At 42.5% G+C, this 13,415-nt stretch overlaps 1 protein-coding gene across 1 annotated transcript in view; it reads left to right on the top strand.

The window, feature by feature from the left end:
* The window catches only part of rnf13 (ring finger protein 13), a 35,613-nt gene that overhangs the window by 10,593 nt on the left and 11,605 nt on the right, over positions 1 to 13,415 (top strand). The window contains exons 5-6 of the mRNA XM_062395695.1: positions 11,836 to 11,923; positions 12,689 to 12,779. Coding sequence (XP_062251679.1) covers positions 11,836 to 11,923; positions 12,689 to 12,779 — 179 coding nt within the window. The remainder of the gene's footprint in view (positions 1 to 11,835; positions 11,924 to 12,688; positions 12,780 to 13,415) is intronic.

Raw genomic sequence — 13,415 nt, 5'->3', positions numbered from 1 at the left:
AGAGTGAGAGCAGCGATGAGTGATGGACTGATTGAGAGGGAAGCATGCAACCTCCTGGCATTTTCTTCCTCTCCTTTCCACCTCTCTGTCTCTTACTGTACTTACCTTTCCTCTCTGTACTTTGGTAGCTGCCCCCCCATTCATTTTCTCTCACGTTTTATTTTTTCCTTTTTTATTTTTTTCTCTGTTGTAACTGTGGCGCAGCCATGCAGCCTTATAAGGTCTCACTGCATCTCACATACACACTCACAGAAACATGTTGACCGACAGAGCAGTGAGGTGTTCCCTTTTCCTGGAGCATAACGAGACTCTGATCCACACAGACACACAATGCACACATGCCAGTATGTATGTGCCAGAAGAGGGAGACAATAGTTCTACGATGCAGGTTTAAAATGTGGAACCACGTAAGGAAGGGCAAAGGCCATGTTTGTATCTTTTCAAGGATGTTTGTTGTGTTCAAACCTCTCAGTCCTTCTGCATTTCTTCTCAGTGTCTCTGCTGTCACCATCACAAAATGTTCAAATTAAGTTTTTGATGGGAGTTTTACAGATATCTTCATTGTAATGGCCCTCCTCTCTGTAGGGGAAAAACAATCCTATCTATATGGCCTCCAGATTTATTTTCTGTCGCAGTACCACAGCTGGCAGCTAGGGTAGCCTGGCAGCACTGAACATGCTGAATGTGCTAAATGAACACAACCACTGGTTTACTGCTAATATTCAAACTTCTCTTCAATAGAAGGAGGATTTATTACAGTACAACTAGAGTGTGACCATGGGGCTGGAAGGTTAACCCAAAACCTGTGTGTGTTGGGAAGGGTGTGTTTTAAGTGTTATCTGCTTATATAATCTTTTATTTTTCTCCTTTGCTCTTTGCTCACGCCCTGTCCTTGCCGTCTCTCTCACACACACACAAACAGAGTGTCTGTGAGTTCTGGTTGTGCTGTCTGAACCTTACCTCTGGTTTACTGATTGTGTGCTGTCTCTCTCTTTCTCTCTCTCTCCCTCTCCCTCATTCACAGCTATCCTCTCCTCTGCTTCTCTTTCCCTTTAGCAGTCTTTGTCTCTCCATCCCTCTCCCTGTTGTTCTTATCCGTCTTATCTTTGCTGTTGTCTATCTTTTACCCCTACCTGCTCACCGATCTCTCTCTCACACGCTCTCTCGTGTGCACACACACATGCACAAACAAACAAACACAGTCCTTTCTCAGTTCCCTCCAGAAGCTGCTGGGAAACAAAGGAATACTAAATTCCATCCTGACGGAGATGAGGTGTGTGTGATGAGTGTTGCAGTGGGGGGGGGTCAGTGTCCACTGCTTCCCATCTCTCTCTCCTCAGCCTCTTTTTTAGCCTTAAGCCATCAGCTTCCTGTGAGCAGCAGCATAGAGCTTTGGTGGATCCTCGGCTGTAATGGGCTATAAAACAGATGCACACCCACTTAACCCTCCATCTAGTCTCAACACCTCCACCCTGAGAGCACGAGTGTGTGCGCGAGAGAGTGCGTGAGTGTGTGTTGCGATAAGACTTGAGGGAGAGGAGGTCGAATGTCGAGAGAGAGTGTTGGAGATAGTGGGGGGGTGAAGGAGATCAAGTGAAGGGGTGTTAATAGGCACTCTCAGAATTTTCCATAAGCACCTGCTGTCAGCTGGGTGGTCGGACATTAAAAGATATCCAGTCAAATGCTTTTTTTTCTGCATCAAGTCACATCCCATTTATAACCATAGAACTATAACCTTTACCTAATGATGGGTTCAGGCATAGGACGTCTGTATTTAAAGTTATCAGAGAAACAAGCTGAGTTACCATTCTGTGTTTGAATTTTCAACACAGAACAGCGACAACAATCCCTGCCTTGATCAGGCTAGGAAATAATTGTCTTCTTTTCAAAGAATATAATCAAACAGAATGATATTTGATTTATATTTCAAATAAAATAACAAATGCATTATTTAGTTTTAGCTTGTACGTTACAATTCACTTGTAGCTTAATAACCAGAGTGTTTGTGTGTGCGTGTGGTTGTGGAGGACAGTCACAGCATCTGCGGCAAAGCAGGTAGAAAAACGCTTTCATATTTGTCATACTCTCGGTGGTCAAATCAAGTTAAGCATTGAGTTAAGCGTTAAGCCTCCAGGAAATGGATATATGTGTGTGTGTGTGTGTGAGAGAGAGAGAGAGAGTAAAACATTCCTCCATGGACGCCTCGTCTAGAAAGTAAATCTCCAGAGAGAGAGGGTTTGCATTTCCTGTACCAGGATTCTTTGAGGTGGTGGTGGTGACCGGGGTGGGGGGATGCTGACCTTTCTGACCCTTCTGGGAGTGGGGGGGGACAGGAAACTCGATACCCTTTTCCTCCCCCCTCTCTCCAACCTCAACCTCAACCTCTCCGCCCTTCTTTCCTCTGTGCAGCCTGTCCGTCCCTCAGCAAAAATCACACACTCGGGCAGACGGGCAGGTCTACATACATCGAGACATAATGTCCTAGTTATGTAACGTGTACTGTGATCTGCAGAGCACTGTGTGCTGTTTTTCACCTATTCAGTCTCTCTCTCTACTGCCCTCTACCCACGTTGTTTTTATTCCTGTCTTTTCTCCACACTACCGTCATTGATTACAATATGATTAGATGTGTCTCTTAACTACTTCAAAACTCCATTCCTATATGTTCCACTATGTTCCCTCTAACGTTTCTTCTTATGATTATATGTCCAAGTTTATCAAAATATACACGCCAGTTTGTAATTAAAATTATTGCAGACTAATACAACACCTCTCTAAATATGTGTCATAGTTTTGGATTTGCGCACTTAATAAATGGGTAACTGAATGTATTGTATTACTTCAAAGTAAAGCCCAACTGATATGGATTTTTGCTGATATATATTAAGAAAAATTGGCAATGATAACCAAGATTTAAGATCAAACCCCAAATGGCAAATAAATGTGATTGGGGCTCGATATCTTTCACTTTCACCATAAACTTTTATTATGAATAACTATAAATACAACCAACTATATTGGTCTTGAACTAAGCTAAAATAAACACAGATACCGATGTCTCTGTGAAAGGCTTGTATAACCAGCTGATTGGTTGGGTTCTACTTTAAAGTGAACGTATGAAAGTTACCAATGTCTATATGGGGTCAGAACATAGTGTTACAGTAGGACAAGTAGAGAAGGCTCAAAGTCTGTTTTTCAGCAATATTCCAGTGTATCGTACAGTGGTTGATAGAGATGAAAGCTTTTTCCCCGTGTGAGACGTAGGTCACAGCATGAAACTGTCCAAAACCCTTCTGGCAAAGAGGAGTTCAGACTAAACGTCCAAGTCTGTTATAGAAGCTGTTTCTCCTGTCTGGAAGCTGACGAGACACAGATCAGGCACAGTAACACTAAACAATTCCAAAACATTTACCAGAAGAGTTCACTCTATACTGTTCACACAAGGTACACACTAGAGTGAGACGGATAAGACGAACAGGCCAGAACAATACAACAAGAAACTGCACATAAAGCAGGGATGGCATTCGTTAAGTTTTGTTTTAATAAGTTTCTTATTCAGCTGTAAAATATTCCCCTCAGGACATATATGTATCACACTGTTTAGAAAAATAATTCAGTTTTTATTAGTTTATTGCAGTAATTTATTGCTACTCTGAGTTTCTATAATTTGCATTCGTGCGTGCGTCTGCCAAGTTCCTGGGACTATCATACAGAAGCTACGCAAATCTTTTCTAGTAATCAACGACTCGTAGTGATGAGTCTGGCCCGGGTTTCCACTGTACTAGAGTTTTTCAGGGAAGAGGCATGAATTTTGCCAGAGGCGGCAATTCTCTATGCAGGAAAAACCCTGGTTTATATAGGAGTGACGTTGCTACAACAGCATAATGGAAACAAAGAAATCCTCTGTATCTGTAATATCTGGTCAGAGAGAAAAATCCACGTGTGTGTCTTTGCTTTTATAAGCCGCCTCTGAAATTGTTCACTATACCTCTGGTGGCCTGTTATTTCCAATCTAGCCTTTTTTCTTACCTCTGCCTAACAGTAAATACATTTCACCGTGTGGCCTATTTGTGCTGCTGTGACCTCACAGCCCCCAAGCTACAAACACACACACACAGGCCTCAGTCTTTATTCAAACAATGATCTAGCTTCCTGCCCACAGTCCCTCAGTCTTATGACAGGGTATGACTATGGCTGACTGGATGTATGACTGGCTCGTGTGTGTGTGAGAGAGATTGGGCAATAGCCATATGTCCTGGCTGTGTAATTTTTCAGCGCTGTTGTGGCAGCAGATAGTTCGGCCTGTTCCCTTTGGCCTATATCTCTCTCTCTCTCACACACACACTGTACATATATAAATGCACTCATAGTAGCGACAGTAACTTATACAGATGATCTCTAAAATATTCATAATGTCGAAAATGTTTATTCCACTAGTTCAATTGCATTAATTGTGTTTGCACTGCGTTATCGGTGTATGCAACTCCTTCCTGCAGTCTGCGGTTTTAAACTAACTCTTTATCTAATCTGCTGCCTGGACCTTGAAACTGAATCCCAGCTTTGCTCTGCACCGCGCTGCATTCCTCTGAAACACAGAGGAGAGAGAGCGAGAGAAACGTTGGTGGGTGAGAAGAAGGAGAAATATTAAGGGGGGGAGACGATTTCTAGAGGAGATTGGGTGTCGGGGTGATATAACAAGGTGTAATGAGGGCAGAGAGATGTATGAGGTTAAATTTGGAGAAGGAGGTAGAAGAGGAGGAAGACGAAAAAAAGATTTGAAGGGAGGGGAATAGAGAGAAAAGGGGGAGGAGAAATAAGATGAAGGATGGGAGTAGGGAGGTTGCGGAGGGGAAGTGAAATGGGATCGGGCGGCGTGTGAATGAGAAGATGAGGAGGGGAAAAAAGCAAACAATGGGAGGGAAATGTTTGAGGGATGAGAAAGGGGGGGGGGATGAGGACCTGATTGAGAGCTGCTGTCCAAACGAGAGGAGATGAAAATGGCCACTTGCATCTGATACGGTTTAGGAAAACGAATCAGTACATGTGTGTTTCTCTTTTACCTTTTCAGCCATTCACCTAACACCATTTTAAAGGCATAGGACTACACATATCTAATTGTTTTCATTAAATTCTCCACTAAGGTTTCAGAAGGTGTGTTTTTGGCAAAATTGTAAAATGAGAAGGAAGAAAAAAAGACAGGGGAATAATATGTGGGAAGGAGGATGAATTAGTGTAGAAGTCTTCACTGAATCAAAACGTTGCTTCAGTCCAACCAGATCTTTATACAGCGAAAACACCACCATTCTGTTTTGTCACGTCACAATAAATTGGATTAGGGTTAGGGTTATAACTATACATATAACTATAATCTTTTTAAATAGATGATGGATTTGAGGTCGTCAGAGAAACAAACTGAGCAAACAGCCCCCTCTTAAAGCCCAGTGACAATCCACTGTAACTTCACCCTAGTGAGCTGCCCCTTTGAAACCTTCATTTTGGCGTTTTGTCTTAGTTTTGTGAAACCAGATGTAACCATATACGGCGGAGCGGAGGGTGGAGCCTGGCTCTGAGCTCGAGGACACTGCACGCCCACCTACAGCTGCGACCTGCACCATTGGATGGCACTAGCTGTCAATCACACGGTATCCACGCCCTAATACTCTTTGCTTCATCCTCTATTCGACTCCAAATGGGATTATAATTTCCAAAATGAACATTATGCTGTTTTGAAGACAACTTGAAACTAAGGATTAGGACCCAACCTTCTTAAGAAAAGTTGATGTCAGGCAATTCTGCATTGCCTTCACTTTCCAGAACAGTTGTTGGTGTCCATATTTATATGTAAATTCGGCCCAAGAAGAAAGTAGCTGCAGGCGTCACGTTGTCGTTCCTCAGTGTGTCCCACTCTCGTGAACACAATGGCCCTGTGAGGGAATTTCTTTGAATTTGGTGCAAAGGTTCACTTGGACTTGAACTCATTAGATTGGTTTAGTCAAAGGTTCATGGGTAAAGGTTACTGTGGCCTCACAAAAATGTTTTTGTGACACTTTTCATACAAATCTGATCACAAGTGCCTAAAAGAATAAAATTAGGGCCAAAGGTCAACTTTATTTTGACATGAAGTTCTGCATCAACACTGGACATTAGTCAGCAGCGTAACATTGTGAACAGGTTTCCTGCAACGTGACTGGTTGAGGGAAAAATAATAATAATAAGAACAAAATGTGGTGATTCTACTTTTTCTCTCTCCCTGCTAACCTTTTCAATAGTTTATGTACCAATTGTTTGGTGTTTAGTTACTGTGAGATAAAACCTATTTTTGAAACTTAAAAAATACATAAATTTGACTTAATCTTGACTGGTGTTTATGCTGCAACACTTAGTTTGAGTGATGTCATGTGTGAAAGGTGTGCTGTGCTGCTCAGACTCATTTACACATGGCATAGGTCAAGTCTGCTCTATGCAAACGCAGTCCGGCGACAGCACCAGGCTCAGAGCCGATCATTTTTACAGCCTTCATGGGACACAAGTGTGGACTAATAATGGACCATCGCAAAATGAATAAAAGAGGACCTGGAGTTGAAGAGGGGGGGGGGGGGGGAGAGATCCAGTAGAAAAGAGAAGAGTGTGTGAAGCAGATGATGTTGGTGGTGCAAGAGGAAGACGAGATGGGAAAAAAAGGAGAGGCGGGGAAGACGAGTCTATGTTTCAGCTGCAGCACTGGATGAGGAGGCTTTGCAGTGTTGGCAGCAGATACACACACACACACATGAGTGAGGATGCAGTCATTATCAACACACACACACACACACACACACACACAAACACACACACAGTAGGTGGTGTGATACAGCAGTAATGAGTGATGCTATCAGCAGTCTCTATCCACACCACCACTCTTACAGATCCTGCTACAGGAGCAGAAACATTAGACCTGTGTGTGCTGGAATATGCCATGCCATAGTCAGTCATTCTGTGGGTAGATGATACCAGGACATAATTATTTAATTATTTTTTTCACAACATTTTTGTGAACTTTTAGTTTTTAATCGATTAGAAATCTATTTATTGAGCAATAAGACCCACATAGAGATTTGTTTATTCTCTTTTTGGGGATGTAAACAGTTAACTCCAGTGCCACTGAGCGAGGCAGCTCCAGGTGGCACCGTTTACACAGCTCCAGTCGACTGTGACCGGCACAAGTTAGGTCTGACGCACTTTAATTTGTACATACAAACACTGTTTTTTCAGTGATTGTGGAAATGTTTTTTTTTTATTTTTTCAGCAACACCTTCTGTCACATAGTCCCACACATTCACAGGAAGCTGCTCGACACAAATACACAGTCCAGAGCTGTCGGCCTCCAGCAGCTGCGACCTTCTGAATGAAGGACACGAAAACTGAAAATGCCTCAATGGGCTAAATAAAATGGGTTCATCAAGTTCGTTTGAATTAAAAACGGACATTTGTAGGAAAGTTTCAGGTGCAGCAGCTGCCTGGTTTCAATTCAATTTGCCTTTAATTCTCAAACAATTAATTTATCAGTTATTTAATAGAGATAGTTAGATATTTCTATCGGAATCAGAAACATTACACAAAATATATTGACTTATTATCAATCTGATTCATCTTTCAGAAGCAGTCCAGTTGGAACAATTTCAATTCAAATTAACGAGCACTTATACAGTGTATCACACCGTGTTCTTAACCTCCAGAGTAAAGGCCTCTGCAGGTTGTTAATGTCACTCGGCTCTAAAAACATCATCCAATTAAGCCGAGTCCAGTCTGCCTTATAAAAATCCATATTAGTCAATAGCATGAATAAACCCTCTGCGGCTGTGCAGCAGGCAGAGTCAGACTTTGGTCAGCACACGGCAGGGTGCCACGAAGGGGGAGAAAACAAGAATCGGATGCTTATTATATTTCCAAACTGTTATTAGTCCAAGGCCTGATCGTACAAAAAAGAGAGCTAGAGCTGCAGCCAAGTCATGCCGTCACATGACAATAAAAGATGTGGAGATGCCCTTGAGGAATACACTTAACCTTTAGTTCTCCCACTGTAGCTGCACAATAACAGTTCGGGGAAACTGCCATGTGAAAAAACATGAAAATGTTCTCAATAATTATGAAGAGCTATATTTTAGTTTCGATGTTTTCCCCACCTTTAGCTGAAGCTGGTTGTATAGAGGGATATTGTGTAGGATAAAAAGCAGGAATTTAATGTGTGCTCCCACAGGGATTACAACAGTTGCTCTGCCTAATGAATGCTGTTAAATTGACATTGAAGATGTAGCTCCAGCTCACAATGGTCTGCATGTGGTCGAGGAGAAACTAGTGGCTTTTGTTTAGCTCAAGTTTTATTCTCTAGGTTTCACGTCTCCCTTTCCCTCCTCTCTCCCTCTCTCCTTTTCTGCCTCTCCCTCCGCTGCGTCCTCCCTCTCTTTGGTTCTCAGGAATGCACTGAATGTCCTTATCTTGCCCATGCAAACACAAGGGTGAGCCAGCAGCAGAGGTTGAATTCCTCCGCAGATCCCAGGCAGACAGACCACACTGCACACTGGCATCTGGACAGCACACAGCCAGAGTGGCTCCTTAGTCACACTGTAAAACCCTCCTAAAAAGTCACAGAACAGAGCAGTTAGTGTTGAGAGTATTCGCCAGGCCCATTGACTTAAACTGTCAACACCTACATTTGACTGGTTTATAAGTTAAGTCGATTTTAGGACTTAAAGTGTGACATTTTAAAGGATGGTTCGCTAGCCAGTGTTTTCCAGTCAGTCAAACTCGGATGGATGTGGGGATGGATGGATGGATGGTTGGTTGGATGAATGCATGGTTTAGTTCTTTTTGTCATTGTACAACAAAATTAGTAACATCAGGTGCTCTCCCAAGTACTTAACAGACAATAGTTAAAGCATTACAAACTGTACTTTCACAAAGTTTTTTGTTGGTGTAAAGGTTTTGGCCTTGTGATGGGCTGGGGACTTGCCCAGGGTTTAACACATCTTCTCGTCCAATGTCAACTGGGACCTGTCACCCTCAAAACTTAGGCGGTACAGCTAATGGATGGAAAGGCTGTGCTAATTTACAAAGACCAAAGTCTGCAGCTATGGTGGAGTCCAACAGAAAACATCTGCTCCATGTAACCTGCCCGTTTACTGGTTATATTGCTTAACTTTGTATGGCCGTACAGACGCCATTGCTACCGTAGCTACAGCAGTTCTCACAGCTGATGAGGAAACCTCTGGGAAAGGGGCACAAGATTTCGGACTCATGCCTTAAGCCGCTGTCCAATCAGAGCAGGCGGTCAGAGGCATACCAATACCTAAAAGAGTGTTTCGGTTGAAAAAAGGTGACGCAGCATTGTTTGGTTTGAGATGAATAATGTGTATTTTGGACATTCCAGCCTCTGTTTTAGTAAATCTCCCACATTCAAATCATGAACCTGTAAAAAGCCAAAATTTGACTCTTAAAGACTTTAAAATGTCAAAAATATGGACTAATGCTTGTTTGTGATATCTTACAACCGTAGCCTTCACCTAGCCCACTTTCCTCCCTCAGAACAGATGCACATGCACACTCCCAGATGCAGTATTTTGTGTGTGTGTCACTCATCCAGGCAGCGTGCCTCTAGACACACACAGCAGCCATTGATACCTCCACACAATAACGCTCTCACAGGCAACCACATGGGCTCACAATGCTGTGGCTGCCAAACGCGCTGCTTCACGTATGCCTGTGCATAAAATCACAATGACAAGGAACGGACAAAAGACAGAGCTGCTCAGTGTGGCGTCCATGGGCAGGCCAAAATACACACTCACACACACACACACACACTTGAGCCCTAACAGATCTAAATTGATTTCCCTACACCACAGCAGAGTACAATGCTCATATAAAGAGGCCTGGTCAAGCTACAGGGCATACCCACACACACCCACATTTGCACAGCTCATGTTATTGGCAGTGCCCACCTTGTCGGATCGGTCCTGGACATGTGAGAGCCAAAAGCAAAAGTTTGTGGGACCTGCCTCGTAGTAATTAACTGAATTGAAAGTGAAGGACTTAACAACTGTATTGAATCGAAGGTTTCATTATAGCCAATTAAGCCATAAATCAAAGCTGACTGCAAAACCGCATGACCTCCTTTTTAAAAAACTTTTTAGGAACAATAAAAACAAATTCAGACAAAGAATGAATTTTCTAACTTTTTGTTCCTTTCAAATGTCCAAATGGGTCAAATTTGTTTAAAAGCTAATCGGATTAAAGCTAATCTCATTAAATGTATTTCTTTTAGCCTTGTTGTTGCAAATAACAAAGATTACATTCATTTTCAATGTGGAAAAGGCTTTACCGCCAACTGGGACACAGTGATAAGCCTTCTGCAGTCTACACCTGCATTTAATGCCAGCTAGCACCCACACTTGTTAACATATTTTACAGGCGTCTTATTAAATATCTATTTGGTAGAGCAGCACCACTAAACCAAACTAAAGGAAGGAACAAAGAAAACAGAACAGTGCATTCACTCCTACATATTTGCAGTGATTATTTACATGATCCTTATGCAAAATGTATTTTCCCTTCAGTTGTGGGAGAAACGTTCAACATCCCAACTGTATCTCTAACTGTGTAAAAGCACATAATGGTTTATTCCAGGATTATATCACCACATCCTATTTCCTCCACCACATCTGTTGTGAGCCATGAGCCACAACAATGGCTGGTCAGGATACTGAAACTCCTATAGTGTGTCAGAGCCACAAAAACAGACTCACAGTTGAAAGCTCCTCATTACACCAGTTTCCCATGTATCCGTGACGCAGCACACAAAGCGCACGGCTGCTGTCACCATTTTACTTTTTAATGTTTCCGGCAAGTTGTAAAAGCATAAAAACAAAGTCAACTCATCCTCCTCTGTCACTTCATCAACAAAATCTTACCTTTAAGGAAGTGATTGTACTTTCCTGCATGCACAACCCACAGTCACAAACACATGCACATGCACACACACCGAAACGGCTCGGTGTTGCATGCGTTTTGTGCACCGCAGGAAAGATAAACATGTCACTTCCTCTATCCATCACGCTGCGCCACGGCCACTAATCATGCATTACGGCCCACACCATCAAGCGTAGACCACACGGTGAAAATTTCATGTAAATTGTATTAAAGTTGTAAAACTAGGCTTGCTTCCTGTTGCCAATAGGTGCCGCTATCCCTACAAACAGGCTAATAGATCTGTTCAGGTCGGGGCTGAAGCCTGAGTATTTTGGTGCTGATTGGACAATTCACAGTAGAGTTACGGTAATGATGACCAAACTATTTAAGCACCAATTGCCTCAAAACAATTCAAGCACCAATTGACTTTGCGGCAGAGCACATCCTCCCTAACTAACCCTACATTAATGTTTCATACACATCAGCCGTAGATGGCGTCTTTATACTCGCACTGGTACATGTATCGTTCTGTTTTGAGTGAATAGATTGAAGCTCGCAGATCGTACATTGATATTAACGCCATGCTCTGGCTCAACAGCTAAAAGCCTTTTAGTAGAATCAGAGGACCCTCTCCCTCCCAACCACAACTGGTTTCTGTTTCTATGTCGGTGCTTAATGTGGTTTGATGATTCTCTCTCTCTTATAGTGGGACGATATTTGGTCAAATTATCCGACACACAAACTGCTGCTATGACACTTACCACCTTCACAGTGAGCTATTTTATAATCCAATAGTAGCAGCTCAGGTTAACCCACTGACAAACCACCAGGTGTTTGTACCAGCGTGGATCCATTTAACCACCAAGACGTCAATGTTTTGTCTCCCCTCAGGTCCTCAACGCCCAGAAAGCGGGATACAAGGCGGCCATTGTTCACAATGTGGACGCCAATGACTTAATCAGCATGGGATCCAACGATCGTAAGTAGCCACCTCCTCCTCTGTGCCCCAACACAGAGGCATTTAGCATCGTACACAGATTTCTGTTCGTGCATCTCCGTGTTGACAAAGGGATTTGTTTTTCTATTAGTCTGAGCCTGAGGGAAACTAAAGCAAACATACAGTCAAGAACTCATTTATAGTCTCCAAATGTACTTGAGGCAGGTTATGATGCCCTGCAGCACCGGAGCCCTCCCTGCCTCTGAGTCCTAGTTGCCCTTTTGAGCTCAGTTTTGTGTCTGGGGTTTTCTTCCTCTTGAGTCTCACCAGCTATCTCAGTCCCCATTTCTTACGTGAGAATGTGCAGCAGGGTCATCATTTTTTCCAGGAGGCTTCATAAACACAAAGTGATCTATACACTTAGTAATGCTAGTTGGTGATAGGTGAAATCCTATCACTTCAGGCGTCCATATGTGTCAAAGAGCTTTTCGAAAACAAATGCAATCACATTTTGAATGTCACAGAACACAAATACAATTTCATATTTATATAGGAGAATCTGGAACCAGGTTTTTGTCCAGTTTTGCTCAAAAAGTTAAAAGTTGCCTAGTGATCTCTGTCAATAGACCAATCATCTGTTATGAATCTCATGATCTTCAAATCCAAAAGAATAAAAGCTCAAATTGTGAGCCATTTTAATATTTCTTATTATGATAGAGAGAATTCCTGTTTTATTTCATTTTCGCTGTAGATTTTGAAACAATAGGTGAGAAGATTGATGTTTCTTTGTCTCAATTCCCTTTTTAGTGGATGTTATGAAGCAGATCGATATTCCCTCCGTGTTTGTTGGTGTGGACACGGCCAACTCTCTGAAAGAAGGCTACACATATGACAAGGGGTGAGACTAAACCTGAATATCATTTTTTTGGGCCATCACTACAAATAGTAACAGTTCTGTTTAGCTCTGCTCATCATGACTCCTTCAGTGAAACCTCATGAAGAGATCTCTGCTTAATTCAGCCGCTTCACTCCAAACTGTCTCTCCTGTCCACTCTGTGCTTCCTGGCTTTGTACAGTGTGATCAAATGTTCAGCCGGCAGCGTTCACTGTAACATATCAGTGCAGAGGATTTGTCTTCTCATGTATTGTCACTGCTGCTGCTGGGGTGATAATGTGGTAATGAAGTGTCTCAGCCTGTCAGAGGAGCACAGAGAGCAATTAGATCCCATTTTTGAATCAGCGTGTGTGTGTGTGTACGTGTGTGCGCGTGCGTATGTGGGTGTGTGCGTGCGTGTGTGTGTGTGAACAATCCAAATCAAATTGACTGTCTTTGCTTTCACAGAGGAAGGAACTCACATCATGGTATTGGTTTTGTCATTGTCAACCAAATTAGCTGGAACAGTATTAACCGGAGCAGAGATTTACCACAGAGGGAGTTCTGTGAAAAACGTATTTCATTAATTAACAGTGTGAAATGTCATTTTACCGATAAAGGAACCTTTGTTTGACTGTCACACTGCTGCATTTTTAACTG

This window comes from Platichthys flesus, chromosome 9 (genome assembly GCF_949316205.1).
Source record: "Platichthys flesus chromosome 9, fPlaFle2.1, whole genome shotgun sequence".
Taxonomy (NCBI): Eukaryota; Metazoa; Chordata; class Actinopteri; order Pleuronectiformes; family Pleuronectidae; genus Platichthys; species Platichthys flesus.
This window is presented reverse-complemented; position numbering and strand designations above follow the sequence as displayed.